The 18,460-nt window shown below is 41.5% G+C and overlaps 1 protein-coding gene across 1 annotated transcript in view; it reads right to left on the reverse strand.

The window, feature by feature from the left end:
* LOC142960487 (vacuole membrane protein 1-like) overlaps positions 1-16,487 on the reverse strand; it is a 53,046-nt gene extending 36,559 nt beyond the window's left edge. The window contains exons 1-5 of the mRNA XM_076102339.1: positions 15,866-16,487; positions 14,186-14,288; positions 13,868-14,006; positions 10,407-10,497; positions 8,764-8,874 (exon numbers count right to left, since the gene is read on the reverse strand). Coding sequence (XP_075958454.1) covers positions 8,764-8,874; positions 10,407-10,497; positions 13,868-14,006; positions 14,186-14,264 — 420 coding nt within the window. The 5' untranslated portion in view covers positions 14,265-14,288; positions 15,866-16,487. The remainder of the gene's footprint in view (positions 1-8,763; positions 8,875-10,406; positions 10,498-13,867; positions 14,007-14,185; positions 14,289-15,865) is intronic.
* Positions 16,488-18,460: the final 1,973 nt, after the last annotated feature.

Here is an 18,460-nt window from a genome sequence, read left to right on the forward strand (position 1 = left end):
GCAAATGTTTTATTAATAAGGAAATGCATTCAACACATTCGTTAAACCGTTTTGCTTTTTGGTGACTAACACTGAATAACAGCACAACTTTTGAAAAGTACACATGGCCCTGAAGCCCTACCCATTCTCTATCAGCCCTGTTGCAAAACAATAATAGGGTCACGTTTTGTAGCTCCTTAAGAAAGCATAAAAAAAGGTGTTGGGTTACATTTGATAATTGTAGTGGAGTTTGACCTGATGGGGGTAAACTGATAACAAATTACTTTTTATGTGCAGTAAATTGTTCCTTTACCGATCATGGACAAGTGAGGGATTGGCTACGAGCACGGCAGTTGCTAAAGCACATGAGTGTGACGGAGCTTCCTCTCAGTGCTGCAACATGAGCAAAGTATGCATCAGTGTGCCCACTGAAGGAGGAAGTGAAAGCTGGTTGGCCAATAGCTGCTGCTGGGATGAGCCACTGACACAGACTGTCTCACACCTTCTTTAGTCCGAGGGATCCAGTGCAATCATTTTTAAATAAAAAGTTCAAATAAAAGTTTCATGGAAAAAAGGACATAAATACATACACACAAAAAAAAGCAAAATGCAGGTGTGTTGTTTTTCTTTTAATCATGATTAAATTCCTCGATTGAAAACATTACAATTGTGACGCATTTTCACACAAACAAGGTTTTGTGTAATGCAATGCCACAGTTACCGTTTATTGAGGCCTGTGTTTTGTCTCTACTTCTTTTCAATTCAGTGTTCAGTGAGAGGACTCAAGCCATTGCGTTACAGAATGTTAAGATCCAGAAATTGTTATAATAGTCTTTAATTGTTCAACGTGATATATGTATATGTATATATATATACACATACATACACACACATACTGGATTTATAATTCCTGTTTAAGTTTTGGCCATGTTGCTGCATTAAAAAGGTTTACACTTGAATTGTAATTCCTGTTCATTTTGAAGTTTTTTTTACCAAGTTGCTGGTGTACGATTTATTATCAGATTGTTTATAACAAGATGATACATTTATATTAATGCATTTATTTGTTACATTGACTGTATTTAGGCTGAAAAAGTCGGATTGGAGCATCCCTAACATTTGGGAGAAAAGGCACATGACAGTCAGATTCAGTGTGAGCTGTAGATTAGAAATACATTTAAAAAACACTGGTATGTGTCCCTGCATGGTCTCCCAATATAAATCTGTATTGGGCTACATTTTAATTACCAAATTTACCAAAAAATGCGTTGGGAACTTGTACAAACCTGAATTCATTGTTTGTAATCATGAGACCCGAGCAGATGCAGTCCATAATCGTCCCTGTCACCAGCCACCTGGAGGCATGTACTCCTCTTGTTAGTTCATGGTGGCAAATGTAGTTGCTTCCGAAGCCTCAAACCAGCCGTTAATGGGTGACCAGAAACAGACCAGTTCTCAGTGACTAAGACCACAGGACGGTCCAGTCATTAACAGGTCGCTGTGGTTGTCAAGAGCCATTTAAGCTAATTAGACATGGTCCGGCTAGCACAACCTGTTAACCACTTCTTACAGTGGGAGACTGTGCTGGAGGCAAAGCAGGACACACATAAGAGGTTCGTTCGTTATGAAGAAGCCCTGGTCAGGATCTCTGAGGGAGGTAAGAGAACGCAAGACTTAGGCCAGTGATGGAGCAGAGACAGAGAGGAGGGGGTGGTAAGAAACCACACACACACACACACACTCTCTTTGACTGTGAGATGCTGGAGGTTTGAGGGGCTGGTCCCAGTGATTTATCCATGTGGTTTCACCATATGACTCCATGTTCAGAAACCTCCCCCTGACTGGCAGACAGACTCAAACAATCTGACCCCCACTGAGCGCTGGATTAGACACTCGAAAGATAATACTTTCATTTTGATCCAAACTGACTTTATGCTTATTGTACAAGTTCGGGACTTACAGTGGCAAATTCGATAACCTCACTGTACACATGTTGAATGTAAAACTAAATTGAACCATGTTGTGTTTATTTGCAATGACTTAACTGAGTAAGAGTTCAAATGAGTAATTACTGATAAAACTTGTTCTCACAGCCAGCTAGTCTTTTCTTCTGGTAACCTTATCTGAACAGGAAACTACCTGTTCAGATGTGCAAAGAACACAACTTAAAAACACTCCAATATGCAGTTAAATAAACCTGCATTGTACTTAATATATAGTTACATATTGACAATGTAAAATAAGCATAAAACATAGATCACATGACATCACATTTTCTAATAATATAAAATATAAAAATAATCTATTTCCAACAGATTACAATGGGAAAACGTGTCTTTTGTTGAACTCTAAAAATCTTACTTTATGTTTAAGTTTAATGATGCTATGAATGCAATGGGTGTACATTGCTTCTTTGAGTGGGTTTCATTTGGACGACTATAACTAGCAGCGAAACAAAATGTTGGTCCCCATAGAATGTCAGCCATGATCATAAGGGGCCGAAAGCAGCGACCCCTACACAGACCACCTGAGGGTGTGTGATGGTGTGACGGGGAACAGAAAAGCCTCGGGTGACCTTAACCTTAACACTTGCAGTCTGCCAGGACCACTCTGGTTTGATCTGGTCAGGTTTGGCTTGTTCTGGCAGAGATGTTGGTGCCATTCCAGACTGGCTGCACACTAAGCCCACTTTGGCCCGGGATTTGCTTCCTGTGGGCTGTGTGTGTGTGTGTGTGTGTGTGTGTGTGTGTGTGTGTGTGTGTGTGTGTGTGTGTGTGTGTGTGTGTGAGAGAGTGAGTGTTTGTGAGTGAATGTCTTTCAGATCAAATAGTTATTGTGCTTGGTTTAAACAGGACTCCTGGGGCCTCCAAGACAGAGACAGACAGACGCATGCTTTGGATGGCTGAGGTGTGACAGTTCAGATTTAGATGCCAATAGAAACACACACACACACACACACACACACACACACACACACACACACACACACACACACACACATCTCTCTGGCATTTATCTTGGAAGGAGTGTGGTGAAGATGAGTAAGTCACAAGACGTTTGGACAGTAGGATCCATGTCTCCAGCCTTATGAAGAAGAAGAGGAATTAATTAAAAGCCATAGATGAAAGCATTTGTGCTGTTATTTATCCTCGTTTTGTTTTTTGGTGTGATGATGGGCATCAAATTGTCATTGTAAAAAATAAGGTGATTAAACAAGTCTCAACTTACACATACTTGGACTTTGTTTTCTTAGACAATCTGTCCTTTACACATCATATTGTGTCTTTAAATATATCATTATTTATATCATATCTCATTATTATTTAGGTTTCTACTACGGACACAAATGCTGTTTTTATTTTGCTGCAAGGAAACAAGTGACACTTCTGTCAGCAATTGACTGTGGTAGTATTTCATATATGCATGCAAGTCCATCTCCCTTGAAAAAGTTAGATTCAGTGTTTCATGCTGCGTTACAATTTGTCTCAGATTCGGGTTTACGCACACATCATTTCAGTTTGTACGAAAGAGTTGGTTTGTCTTCCTTCTACAACCGTAGAATTAAACATTAGTACAACCTCCAATCATGCGGACAAATTAAGTATGTCATTCATAGAACCCGCACAGTTTTTGGTGAAAGCACTTTAAATGTTTTTGGACCCTCATCTTGGTTTGAGCTACAGACACAAATTAAATTTAAGATTTTAAAAACAGGATTAAGGATAATCTGACCACTGAATGTTCTTGTCATGACACTAAATGACAATTCTTTGGTGGGTGTAATTTGCTGTTTTGTTTAAAGTCTGTTATTTGTGCCATCATGGCCAGGACCGCCCTGTAAATTGACGTCAAAATCTCTATGGAATTATCTTGGCTAAATAAAGCTTTAATTTGGACAAATTTCCCCTTGGGGATGAATAAAGTATATTTCTATTCTATTCTTCTATTCTAATAAAAAAATAAAATACAACCGAAAGTTAGATTCCCCTCACAAGCAGCTGCAGATCCATAACTTACTAGTGTAAAATTCCCAACCAACGTATCTTCACGGCACATAAGTAATATTGCCCGTTCAGTAGTGGAAGCATCAAATCCAAGAGATAAAGTTCTGACACACTATCTAGATGTAGTTAAAAAAGAATGGCTACAGATTGAATTTAAGAGGTGTTTAAGTTAAAGAGAGAGATCCGTTACTGGCCGCCAGTGGTGACTCAAGAGGAGCTTTTCAAAGAAACTGAACATGATCCTGATGCGTCACTCATGATCCGGGTAACATGCATGCACGGTATCAATTCTCCCTTTGGTGAACAGAGGAGCGACTTTGTTGAGTCATGTTTGTCACAGAAGGAACGTACAACAAAGTCAAGAAAATTCTGAATGAATAATGTTTATATATCCAGTAAATCCACACCCATCAGAGTAAATTCAACACTTTCTAAAAAGCCGACCTGGAGCACTATCAGCTTTGCGGTCATAAACACCTCTCTAATCAACACTTGTCACGTGACCTTTATGAGTAGTGGAAAATTTAGTACAGGTCATACCGACCCGCACGACTGTGTGAGTCACAACTCAAACAAAGCAACTAGGTTTCTGTTTATGCAAACGTGACGGTACCCCATTGTTTGTTTCTGGGGTTGCAGCAAAGCTCGTCACTGTAAAAGCCACACAATGGTCAGGTGAGTGAGGGGTAGTGTTCCACACACACACACACACACCAGCCCTTTGTCCAATACCATGCCATGCCGTGACCGAGTTTCCCTCACCCACATGTTCTTGTCAGACTGCGAGTGTGTGGGCGGACTGCACTTAACTGTGTAACGGCATATGAGCGGGAGAACTTTAAGAACCTGAGCAGCAGAGTGTGTGTGAGTGTGATATTAACAACAATGCAGGGACAGTGTTTGGAAGCTACACTCTCCAACCTGCTCAGCACTTACAGCAATAGTTGGGGCTAATTAAAGCTGTGCACCTGGTAATTGTCAACAGCCAAAATTCAATTTTAGGGGGTTTGCTGGGGGAAATCTGTATATTCTACACAAACCTCCTCTGCAACCTATAATTTAGCAAACCTAAAAGAAACTGAATATAGAAAACTATGGCATGTTCCACTATTTAGATAGGCCACTGGTTTATTTTTTGAAAGACAGGGCACTGTAAATCACGAGTTATAAACACACTACAAACAAGGTTTGTAATCTTATAGAATTGCTTTTGTTTTTCCCCCAGTAGCTGCTAAAACTCAAGCTCCCAGAGAGACACAACATGTACACCTCCCATTAAAAAAACAGCTCAAAGCCAGGACGGACAGAAAACAAGACTACCCTAGTTGTTATTATGTAAACAGCAACTTCTATTATAATGACTTTAATTCTTTGTTGCTGTTGATTTAACTTTGAGCACAACAATTTTCATGCTGCCCATAATGACTTAATGGCAACAGCCATTACTGAAAGTAATTTAATGGTGGATGACTCAGATGAGCTCCCTTCTAAAATATTTACAGCACTCCCAAGCTTTCAAGAGTTACACTCATCGCTAACCCCTTCTTAGTGAAAAGAGGATTTATGGAGGGCAGTGACACTAGTTGTCACTGGAAAAACAATACTTAAAAACTTAAGTGGGGATGAAAGCCATTGCCACTCACAATTGCGATCTTCACAATCATTATGACAGATGCATGCGCAGGTGCAAGACTCTCAGTGTGTGTACTGATCCTCTCCTCTGCAACCCAGAAATCAAATCGCTCCAGTGCTCCTGCATGATTTTATTATTTTCATGGTCTGTATTCTAAGCACCCACCCACGACCTCCTCCCTCAGAGCAGCTGGATAAAATACACTTGATGGTGTGCCAAGAAGTGTGCTTTTTTTTTTGTCTTCTTCTCCACGCCTGAGTTGCAGGGATTTATCTTTCTCCAATAACCAGTCCTGACCGTGTACAATGATCTCCCGCAGTCTCAGCGGGACAAAGACGCAGACAGTCGACACAGGGCAGCAACCACCCATGTCAGGGAACAGGAGAGCTGCCACTTCTGCTCTGGTTTCATTGACTGGGATGGTTTATGTGTTACTGGCTCTGCCCCCCCCTCTGTTGGTGGCTCTGCAGTACTCTCATAATACAATGTTCACAGCTTGGTCCCGCCTACCACTAAAGGATGTGTGCTGTTAATATGTTAACGTGTGTGGTCATTTATTTCCAACAAAACACCTGTTAGCGGTAACAGATTGTCACATCAGTCTCTCAGACGTCACTATGCTCGTCAAGTTTCTTTAATTTGCCACGGAGACAATAAATGTATCTTCAGCTGTAGCCTTTATGTGAATACAAATATTGATACTTCGTATTAATTGAATGATACTACATGTGGAAGTATTTCCATTCAAGTCTGCTCGGGTTTATCAACATTTTAAAACCACTGGCACCCTCTACTGACTGTTACTAGTAATGAACAGGCTCAGTTACAAACACCAGGTGCAGTGAAAGATTGTTATGGTGAGCAAAATAATCAGGTATGACTGCAACTTACAATGATCGTCATCGTCTATTCAGTTACAGATTGTTTTTTCGATTAGTCGTTTGGTCTGTAAAATGTCAAAAATAGAAATAAAATTGAAAAATGTCTATTACAAGAGCCCAGGGTGACCTCCTCCTCGGATGTCTTGTTTTGTCCGACCAGCAGTCCACAACCACACGGAAGTCCGTTTACTTTCATAGAAGAGCAAGACATTGCTTAAACCATTGCTTAAATTGTTTAATTTACTGATTGTTTGAGCTCTGCTCCTCACAATCAGGAAAATGCAATGAAAGTGTTTCACCAAATTATAAAGTGGATGAGAAGCTGTGAAATAAAAGTGAATTGTGGCACTTCTCCCCTCAGCTGGAGTACATCTCTAGTGGTTCACTTGTACACCACTTACAGAGTAACTGTGGTGGTGTTGTTTCCAAATGTTGACACGGAGGTAAATCAAAGTCAAGAGCCGGTAAACATCGAGGCCCACTTTAGTTCTCATTTCTAGCTTATTATTAAGTCCTATGGACAGGAAGGAAGACAGTGCCAGTAAGGTCGAGCTGCATGTGGGGACATCTGATCTAATCCAATCACTGACCCGAGTCTGCTGGTACTCGCCACTGTTCACCGACCACAGAAATTCTAAAAACTATTTTTACTGTCGGAAATCAAAAATATCTGTCAGAACCCAGAAATGAACAACATCACTGAAAAATCTCAAAGCATCAACAAAAAAGTTGACGTGTAATTAGAATTCTCTGAGGTCAGTTCTGTGCTTCTTACTTGTGGTTTGAGCGGATTTAGATACTAGATCAGGGTTCTTTATATAAAAACATGTATAGTTAAGAGTTATACATAAGACTAATAACAGGCTACACTTTTATTAGAAAATAAAAATCAGCCAATGTCTTTAACATCTTGAAAGTAATTAATGATCCTCACTGACCACAGACCATTTAAAAATGTATTCATCTTTTGTTCCAGTGTGGACAAGTTGGATTGCCATCAACAGATTATTGTCTGTCAGTCTCTAAAAGCCTGTAACGTTTAATTTGCTTGTAGCACTCTCATAGTCTAAATGTAGTTTCAGAAGTCCATTCTGTGGGAAACACATAATACTTAAAAGTGTGATTCTTCATACCCAGAGGCATATAACATCACATTTTGAAATTTTTTTGACTATCCACAACAAAACATCAAGTAGCCTATCAACAGCTCAAATCCAGAATATCTGCCCTAGTATCGGCCTCTAAAAAGCAATATCAGTCCAACTCTATAAAAAATGCACAAAAGCAGCTCCAGCAAAGAGCACCAAGTTCTGTCATGAACCCAATGACACCACAAGCTGCAGTAGCAGCCGTGCTCACTAGATGGCGATATCCTACATTAAAAACCTGGTGAAAAAGTGAGCGGGGTCACTAAAGGAGAGTAGCGAAAAACTCTCAAATTACATTTGGGAGCAACATAGTTTGGCTTTTAAAAAACGGCAGAATAGAGGACACGCACTCCAGTTTCCAGTTCAGCTCTGCTGGGCAAGGGCATACAAGTGCTACAGTGGACTCCCTGATGACAGATGGACGGAGAGCAGTGAAGACAAGCAGATGTTTTGGGACATGATCTGATCAGCAGTAGAGATCCAACGCCTCCCCACGCTCGAAACGGAGCAAAAACACTCAGAGGCAGAGAAGAGTTTGGGTAAAAACTGAAAAGAGGAAGGGGGAAGGAAAGGGGGGAGTAATAGGGGGACTGTATGCAGAGGAAGGACATTAAAAGGAGAAGGAGTAAAAGGAGGGAGTGTAAGAGAAAGTGAGAGTGAGCAACACAGTGGGGAGTAGGAGAGCAGGGAGAAAGGAAGGAGAAAGAACTCAGAGAGAGAGGGGGGGGGGGGTGTTTTCATCCTCATGTGCACTCAGTCAGAGGGGTCAGTGAGTGCGATTGTTCCTAGACTGTCTGTCAAAACAGTGCGACTACCACAGCGTCTATTCATCTCCGCCCCACTCTGAAATGCACACACTCACAAACCCATACTAACTCACGTATGCATGTGCAAATACCTAGGGAGCCTCCAAAAGCTTTCAACGATGCTCTTATTAAAGCCTTAGCAACAATCCAACAACAGCATAAACATAGCCTTTTGAGACCTGCGTCATTGCACCACCATCATCCACTGTGTTTGAGTTTTGGCCCAGTCATAAACATGCACAGGCAAGTAAATAACTGCACTGTGAAAGTGGAAGGCAACATGTCATGGAGTCACAGAAATCATTTTCTTACCAGGTAAAGAAGGAAGGTGTGCAGGCCGGTGCCAAGACCCACCGAGGAGAGGATGCCCAGGCCGACCCAGTAGGCGCACCACAGCGTCTTCTTCTCCATGTAGCGCACATACTGCACAGAGGCCAGAAAGAGGGACGGTTAACCACATGGCAGAGACACATGCACAGAGTGGGAGGAAAACAAGTGAGAGGGGGGCACAGAGAGAAGAGGGGAGGGAAAGAGACGAGAGTGAGAGAAGGTACAAGAGTGAAAGTGTGCAAAACAGAGAACACAGGGCACTTAAAAGGGTGGGTGAGGGCAAGTGAGTGGTAGAGAAAGAGAGGGAGAGGAAGAGAGAGAGAGAGAGAGAGAGACCTTTAGAGACAGAGGTTGTTGTTGAGTTTAGAGGACAGAGCCGTAGGGTAGGAGTGTTCAGCACGCTGACAGAAGAACAGCACCATTATTCTTTTTGGTGGCAGCCAGCTCTTACACAACTAGTAAAGTAAGGCAAGGCAAGCCAAGATCTCTCGATCTCTCTCTCTCTCTCCCTCTCTATGCTACTCTTCCTCCAGTATATCCACCACTATCACTCCATCTATCACTCAGTTTACACCTCCTCCCTTGAGCCAAGGCAGGTCATTTTCAGGAGGAAGCATGCAGTGGGTAGATTACGGGTTACGGGAAGAAGGGAGGGGACAGAGGGGTGGTGGGGATTGGGGGAGGCTCCGACCGAAGACTCCATTTCCCAGGAAACCCAGCAAAACAAAAACACCACATACTGCCTCTCTCTTTGCTGGGAAGTGCAGTGACAGCCATGTGTAGTCTAGTTTTTGAGAACTGATTATACAACTTCTGAGGCTTCTTTTAATAACATTGAAAAAACGTTTTATGGCAAAAGGTTTCAAAATACTACAGCACATGTCAGGAAATATAGAAAAAGTGGAAAATAAGAAAGGGGAAGGGTTTTAGTCAGATCTGTAGCACAGTCTGCTGTGGTTTATAGCCACAGCTGCAGTAGTTTGCCCTATGGCCATAAAAGATTAGCAGGTACAACTGGGCTTTCCAGGAAGTTAATAATTAAACTAACATGATGTCGGCACACTCACACACTTGTTAGAGAGGATGTTCATGAAAATATCCTCTCATATGCACTTGTGTTCCGGCGGTGAGAATCCCAATCAGTTATCTGAGCCAATAACTATGTGGGATAGATGCACAATAATCAATCAATAGTCCCTATGCAGGACCTACGTACATAGTAAATATCACTTTTCAACCTTAGTTGTGCTAGTGCTGCTTGAGTCCCTTGCTGAAGGACACTTCAACCTGTGGACAGGAGGATCCAGGGATCAAATCATCAACCCTTCGATTATAGACACCCACTCACTCCAGAGCTACAGTTGTATGTACGTATGTGTATTGCAATTAGTCTTATGGTGGTAAAACGTTACAGGGAACTGTAACGTGCACTGCGTCACTATAAGGCAAGCAACCAGCACAGAAAGAAAAATGTATTACCCTCATACCCTCCCTGATAGAGACCTAGACTTTATGATTCATGTCAGCCTAACAAGCTGGAAGACCTGAGTTCAGGTGGTGCCCCTTAACAGCACCCAAAGTAAGGTTATAATGTACTCTGTAAAATATTTACAGTATTCAGTCACCTTCTGGTGTGTTCCTTCAATACAGTAGGCGATGGAGAGGAGGATAAGCAGGATCAGCAGGCCAAACACAGTCTGTCTTTGCTGCCAGAGCCTGGGTGAAGGAGAAGAAGAAAATGCAGGTGGAAAATGATGGGTTAAAATGTGAACATGCAGAGGTGAATGGTATACAAGACTGGCAGAAAGATGGTGAGTAGGGAGGCAAAGTGTGAGGGCAGATGAAAAAAAATGAGGAATCGTTAGAAGCATGAGTGAGGCAGGATCAGTGAATGGAAAGGAATTATTTGAACGAGAGTAGACATCACTTTTATTTAAACTTTGGGGGAAGAATCATCCGCTAAAAACGAATTAAGACGCTACAATTATAGGCTTCACAAACAGCAGCGGCATGTCCAATAGGATATTATAATAATCAATAATATTCATGTGGGAAATACACTTAGAGGCAATGGGTCACGTTGGGCAATAGGGCAAAGCTCCACCTGCTGGCAACAAAAAGAAAAAGCTGTACTCAGTCATTTTGAAATTAATATAATTCTGGATTAATACATGACTTGAGAAAAACGTTGGGCACTGCTGAAAAGGTATGGTAACTGGGATCACTATAAACAAAATGGATTATGTTTTACCGCACACATTTTAAAGTGAGCCTTTTGGAGAAAAACTTAAAACCAGATTTAACGTGCATTGGCGAGACACTTTTTTTCCTCCTCCTGTGTGTTAATCGGGGGAATGATTTCTCGTCAAGACCAGACTTCCAGGCTCTCAAGCATCTGTCTGAGAGGATTACCAAACATGAAAGCAGCGGGACAACGCAGTCAAATTAGGCTTGCTGGACAGAGCAAACATAGCTACTGTTAACCAAATTGACAGTAACAGGGAATTGAGTTTTATAACAGAAAGCTGAGAAGAACAGATAAAGCTATGTGCCCACATAGATTATAACCTGTGTGAAACTGTGAGAAAAATGTTCTGGTTTTAAATATCTTATTTGTTGCTCCACATAACAACACCACTGAATAACGTTTACACTGCATATGTACGTAACCCTTTGGTACATTACTTTCATGGTAACCTCACTATTACAGTGTATTTAAAGAGGCGCATGTTATCCTAGCTGCTAGCAGAGTGCTGTGGTCACATATAACGCTAATGCACTTGAACTGTGATGGTTGAGAGTGGGGTCAAATTAACTTAAGACATGTTGAATAAAGTTAGCAAATTAATATACCTGCTGTGTTGTGTAACTCATTTCAATATTGTTGTAACATTAGTAATGTTACATTACTTTAGCTAGGAGTGGCATAAAGTAAACAACGCTAAATACTTAGCCAACGTTAGCCACATTTAAAGTAACTAACTCAACTGTAACTTTATTTAAGTCACGTTAGGTTACAGCTTTGAAGTACTTGTGTTTCCTAATTCTGCTAACATTTCGTATGTAAAGGTCCTTTATTGCAGAATTTGTAATTGGGGACTTCTAACTACTTGCTAAACTTAAGTCAGCCAGCTGACGCTGTATTGTAAAACTGGTGTTTGCCATTAGCCGTAGTGTATTTTGGCTAATGACTGTCCTCAGGTAAGTAAGGTAGCATTAAATACGGTTAGAAAACGGTTAGCTAGCTACCGTTGATAACTCAGAATTGTTCCCACATTAATTAACTTACCGGTGTGCTGAGCAGCTGTATGCCATAAGTGAGTGGGCTCGAGGCCAACACGCCCCTTGTCTCATCATGCCTGATTGCGGACAGCCGTGGACAGCTCTGACGTCAGTTCACACCTGGTATTACTGACTCCACGTGGGTCTGGAGTGACCACTTGTAATTGTGTCGTACTTCACTGCTCTATATGAAAATACACTTCTCTATGAATATCGTTGCCGCTAAATATGTTTTTATAATATCCATCCATGTTAACCGGATATAACAATACCTGCAGTGTGTCCACTAAAAAAAAACACAGTTTAGTGTTGATAAAGAAATGGTCTCAGTAGGCTATAATGACTTTAGCCTATATCATGCTGTGATACTGCTCCTGTTTAAGGAATGGCTTATGTCTGTAAACCGTTCTCTAATGGGCAGCACAAATTGTATCAGACTTCTGATGTGTATATGGGTTTTAAATTTAAATGCAGAATTATCAGCATTTTGAATACAATAATTTCTTACAAAATAAGAGTCTCTCACATATACCCATCACAGCCCTCCCTTTTTCCCCCCACAACCATTGTCAGCATTTACATCTTGAGCAAAACAAGTGCAGAGCCCTGAGGACTCCCCGTGCATATGCTTGAAATTACAAACCACTTCTATCGACATTCAAGATAAACCTCCCTGTGCGCTCGTCCTAACGGGTTCACGTATACCCCCTGTAGCAGTTACAACGCCATGTGTTTTGAGTGTTGGTGAGCAGCAGCTTCTGTCAGTCAGAATACTGCTTTGTGGTGCTTGCGGCTCACCACATCCTCTTGTAGTTTAGAAAATAAACACGTTGTCCTCACACACTTAACCACATAGGCCTCCCTGAGCGTACACTCTGACCTTCTTCTAGGCCCTCTGTGTCAACAAAGATTATTAAGTGTGTAAAGGACACATTGTGCAGCGTGGGGAATTTGTCATCAAAGCAAACTCTGATCTAGAGTGTGACGCTTTGGCTTTTGTGAGAGAGGTGGCATCAGTTAGTGAGGTGGAAAGACCTCGCCAGCTCTACCCCGCAGTAAGGTTTAAAAGTTATGAGGGGGAGAAAAGAAATAAGCAGATCATTAGTGCTGCATTATAGGCTCCATTAATCTGACTGAAGACTACAGTATGAGAGAGAAGGCCTTCTGGGTTGATAGCACGGAGACAATCAAGGTCACCTTTGTTTGTGCTTTTGTGTGTGTGTGTGCGAGGTTGAGATTGTGTATGATCGCTATTTTTTTCTTTCACAACCATCATAACATTTTTTTTTTTCCAATTGAGATTGACAAGCAGCACTAGCACCTCTATAAATAAATAAATAAAACTGACATCACAAAAACACTGCTTAGCTGCTGTCGGCACTATTGGCATCAACGCATGAACAAAAATCTTTATTTATATGGTGCTTTCTCAGTCAAACCGGCATCTAAGTTTATAAGGCAGTCAAACCAAAAACCTTTTATCTGCTATTTTTTCCTATATGCATTAAATGTATATTGAATTTCACCAAACAGCTTGTAAGCCATGTCCTGAGTGTGTTGTTGTTTTTTTGCACTGAGGCACTAAAAATCAAATAATTACCTCACTAGTTATCTCACAAAATAGTTTTTTGTGCAAGCATCAATAAGGTTTTCACTCTCTCTTTCTCTCTAAATTCGGGGTTAAACTTTTACTGACCAAATGCATTCCTTCGGGGCATGGAAAATAGAAGGAGCACCTCAAGTGCAATTCTGCAGAAAATCAGGATTGCTTTTGGGGGAGGTAGCCTCCCACCCTTGGGCTCACCTCCATAGCCACTCTTTTAAGGTGTCGACCAGTTCCAGGGTGAAGTAGTGAAGTGTGAGCAGAGGTTTCTTCCATAACACCAGAGTTTCATGCTCCTCCCTGTCCCTCTGTTTCTTCTCATCCACAGACAGGTCCGAGTCTAGCCGCACAGCGTGGGTATTACAAGTACACACACAAATAACAATCACGCATACACAACAAAAGAGCATTTACATCTTTACAGAGGCATTTCAATACTGATGCACTGATAATATAAGTATCTTTAAGTGCAAGTTTGATCTATTTCTCAGCTGTATTTTAGACGTCTTTTGTCTTTACCAGTCAGCTCTCCATTGTGCCGTTCCTTGACACCAAGACGCCTCTGAGGGAGTTCACCTTCGGCCTCGCACTCTGCCATCTCATTCACCAGGAAGGAGTCCTGCTGAGAGAAGAGACGGGCCTTCAGCACAGAGTCACACACACTGCTCGTGACGTCTGAAGCTGACGCAAACCCAAAACGAACACAGACTCTCACACACAACAACAATACACGGCGGCCCCAAACACTCCGGCCCCCCCCCTCCCCCCCGTGGTGATCAAATGGCTTACACAGCAGAAACAATGGTAATATGTGTAAATATTGGGGGAAAGTGTACAGGACAAGATTTGAGCTTTTAGTTTGTTCATTACATTTACTCACCGGAGATCTACACACATTCATATACGTGTCTAAAAGCATGTCTGCAAAGTGTCTCAGTATACACAGAGGCGCAGGATTCTCAGGAATCTGTCAGTGAGCGGTGAGACGGGGACTCAGTTTACCATCTGGTGGTGTTGTCAGTGTCTCTCTCACACACACACACAGACGCACACACTCTTTCTCACTCTCTTCTCTCTCTCTCTAGGAGCTGAAACCCTCTATCCGGTGCCCTTGGTCTGGGCCTCTGGTTCCTGTTTCCATGCATCAACACACTGAGCTGTCAGGTGACAGACATTATTCTGTCATTTCCAAATAATTGTATCTTGCTGAAGGACCTGACACTTGAAAAGGTTAAAGACCACTTGGTAGGTCCAGCATGTTTAGGTTTGGAGTGCGGTCCTGAAGGACAAACAGGCTGTGGGTACTTTGCAGTGTGATTGGAGCAACTGAAGTGTCACACAGAGGAAAATAAAAAAAATCTTCTCAGACGATTAGACTGCAAGGCATCTGGAGAGCTACTCTTGGCTTCTCAGGGAACCACAAACAAAAGCTTTTCATCACAGACCCAAAACCTTGAACACACACGCTCAAACTGGAAGCACATGGGAGAAGTTTGTCTTCGGGATTTTCTGCCAGAAATCTCCTTCGGTTTAGGCAACAAACTGACTTTGTTGTGTTGGGAAAAAGACCATGGTTTTGGGTTGAAATAAACCCTTTTCTGGCAGAAAGCTCGGAAGGCAAGCACCATGTCAATACTTCACGCTCAATATCTATCTACTTGAATACGCTTTTCTCCTCTTGCAGTGAGAACCATACATTGTCTAACAACAGGGATCAACAAAGTGTGTATTATTCTGAAAGCAACACTTATTCTAGAAGTTGGTGCACCTCAGCTGCTCGTGTACATGTGTTTTATTCAACACAGCAATTAATTAGGTGAATAACTAAAACTCTATGCATTATTCACAATCAGAACCTACAGTGGTAAACAGCTTCATTGCAACCCTGCGTGCTGTGGGAAACACAGTAGCACAGCACTGCTCCGGCACTTGATTGCGCAATCCCTTCTTCCAAAACAACCTGGACCTGTTGAGTAACTCTTGTGCCAGGGACAATGAGAAACTCAGCACAGAGCGCACACACACACTTCAGGATGAGAAATTTAATAAGCTGCAAAGCAATTTTTTACATTTCAAACAAAGATAACAACAGTGCACTGGAGAGATTCTGAATTCATAAAGTGCAAACAACAAAGCAGGGCTGTAATGTAACAGCCTAATGTGTTTTAGCAAGGCATTATGCAGAGAGGGTAAACTCACCGTTCAGCTGGTGTTTAATCCACAGTAAGATCTGGACTCAAGTGAAACCTGTGATGGAGTCCCAACGGCAATATAGGGCAAAAGTAGGCTACCCGTGAACTGCATCATAACTTGAATGCAGGGTGTGGTGATGGAGGGGGCCAATGAGGGATCGAGGACTGATACAGAGTTGCCGGGGGAGGGGAGAGAGCGGGCTGGCAGGAGAGAGACACAGAAAGTGGGGGGAGATTTCATCATTTGGCTGGTAGAACCTCCAGAGAGCCAGTCTAATTAAAGGTCTATAAATAAGTGGATCACTTTCCTGGAGCGCACTTCTAACACTTCTTAGTCCTCAGTAGGTTTCACGCAGAGAGTGAATGAATTTGGGCTAAGGGAGCTCAGTTCATTTCCAAGTTGCTAAAAAAAAAAAAACACCTCAGGACATCACATTTTTCATGTCATAACTAGACCGTAGACCTCATGTCGCCATGTTTGAGTATCAGCGTCACCTTGTTTATCAAAGTGAGAAAAGTATTTTAGAACTCTGTCCGGGGGAAGTTGTGTCTAATTGAGCATAAAAACCATCCAGAGTTTTTGAATGCCCCTCTCTTGGGACTTTATTAGGGAGATGCAGTAAGAGTCTCAAGGGGTCAAGGCTTTCTGTGTCTTTTACAACATGGGACTGAAATGACTTTATACTCTACATTAAAGTGCAAACCATGAATGATATCGGTGTCATGCATAACCTTGGGAGGCTGCCCAGAGGTCTTAGCACTTAAGTCAGGTCAGCTATTTCCTATCAGTTCATCACCTGTAATATTGCTGAGACATCATTTAGTGTTTGAGAAGCATCAAGTTTAAAAGAAAGTTATTGTCAAATGTAGCCTACTGTTCTGACAGAAAAGAGGTTGAAGAATACTGTCCCAAAATAAATACACACCCACTTATGATAGAATTATTTTGTGAAATATGTAGACCTCTTCTTTTTTAAATTTTCTCATTATAATCATAGCTCATTATTCATTTAAAGCAATATATATTTGAAGAAATAACTTCTACACCCCAAAAAAACTCCTGAAAAACAAAAAGCCAACATTTACACATCAATCCGTTCAGTCTCTTTATTCCAATTTATTCCACGGCCGTCCAATAACACTTAACGCTCATGTGAACAAGAACAAGTATTTGCTCTGTTACCTCTCAGCTAACTGGCATTAGGAATTGGTCTCAGTTTACAGCAGCATGCAGCACACTATCTTTTGGCTGGATCTCTGTGGTGTTTAACAATGTGGACTGCTCTAAATCTTAACACTCTAAACATTGCATTTCACCCACACTGGTGTGTTGTAGAGAATACTATTTTGTTCTTATCTCCAAATTTGAATAAAAAAAGAATGTATATGGATCAGATGAGCTTGATGACATAATCCACATATCTTAGCCACAGCACAGTGTCGTAAATGTGGGATAAGAAGGAAAAAGGGTCATTTTTTTCTTTTGTACACTTGACATATAAAATAAAATACCTCTTCTGACATCATGCCTGTGTGTCTCAGATTTATGGCGGATAATGCTGCAAAACATAAACATTGAGATGTGTGCTTTGAAATGATGAGGAGCAGGAGAGATTGTGAAAACAAATGGTATCATGTCATATTACATTTCTACCAGGTTGTATTTGTAGGTGCCTGTAGTTCTCTGCTTTGCTCAATAGGAGGCAGTGTTGATCTAAAAGTTAGTGTTGAACGCAGCAGGACAGGTTTGGGTGGGGAGAGTGAGATTAGATTTAACAAATAAGAAACTGACAGGTGGGGGTAAAACAATATTTCAGGGGTGGTGACCATTTCATTTTGGCCAGTAGTGGCATATTAAACAGCATTCAATTTAATATCAGATTTCTTTTACCGCACATCTCGAGTTTGGATGCAAACAGGACTTTAAAATCATAGGTGACAGTATGCCAGTAGCTTCCACCTAAACTAGGCTCCATATATTGGCCTGGTTTCATTGCGCATCTTTGTTTTGTGCAGGAAAAAGAGAATGACAAGCTGAGGTAGACAATCGAAGATTTAATTCCTCTTTTCACCATTTTACAGCCAAACCCTGATGTTTGAATGCTACATAGAAAAGATGAGGAAACAGAGGAGGTTATTCACCTTTAGGAAATCTTCAAGATATCATATTAAGAAGTGACTCTTAGCTCCATTTTCAACATCAGAGTTCTTGGTGAGTTGGTGACAATGTCTGTTAATGACATTTTCATGGCAACAAGAGAAGTATGTCAACACAGTCGAGCTATGTACTACATACTGTATGATGTGTGTGTGAGTGTGTGTGTACCATCATTGCCCTTTTCTGACATTTCATCCGTCTTCTGCAGAACCTCAGGCACGATCAGCAACAACTTTGAGAGCAGCTGAGCAGAAGACAGGAGGAGCTAATATTGTAATAACTGAGTTATATTTCTGCTGGTTACGCTGGAAGAAGATTTAATACATAATTGAACAGCATTTTAAAATAACCCAGTCTGAGTGTAATACATTTCAGTGGTCTCCTTCAGAGTCGTCACATATCTCTTGGTGCATGGCCTCCTTCACTGGTCTTCTTCTTGTTCTT

The sequence above is a fragment of the Anarhichas minor genome, unplaced genomic scaffold (genome assembly GCF_050575085.1).
Source record: "Anarhichas minor isolate MPS153535 unplaced genomic scaffold, ASM5057508v1 ptg000027l, whole genome shotgun sequence".
Classification (NCBI taxonomy): domain Eukaryota; kingdom Metazoa; phylum Chordata; class Actinopteri; order Perciformes; family Anarhichadidae; genus Anarhichas; species Anarhichas minor.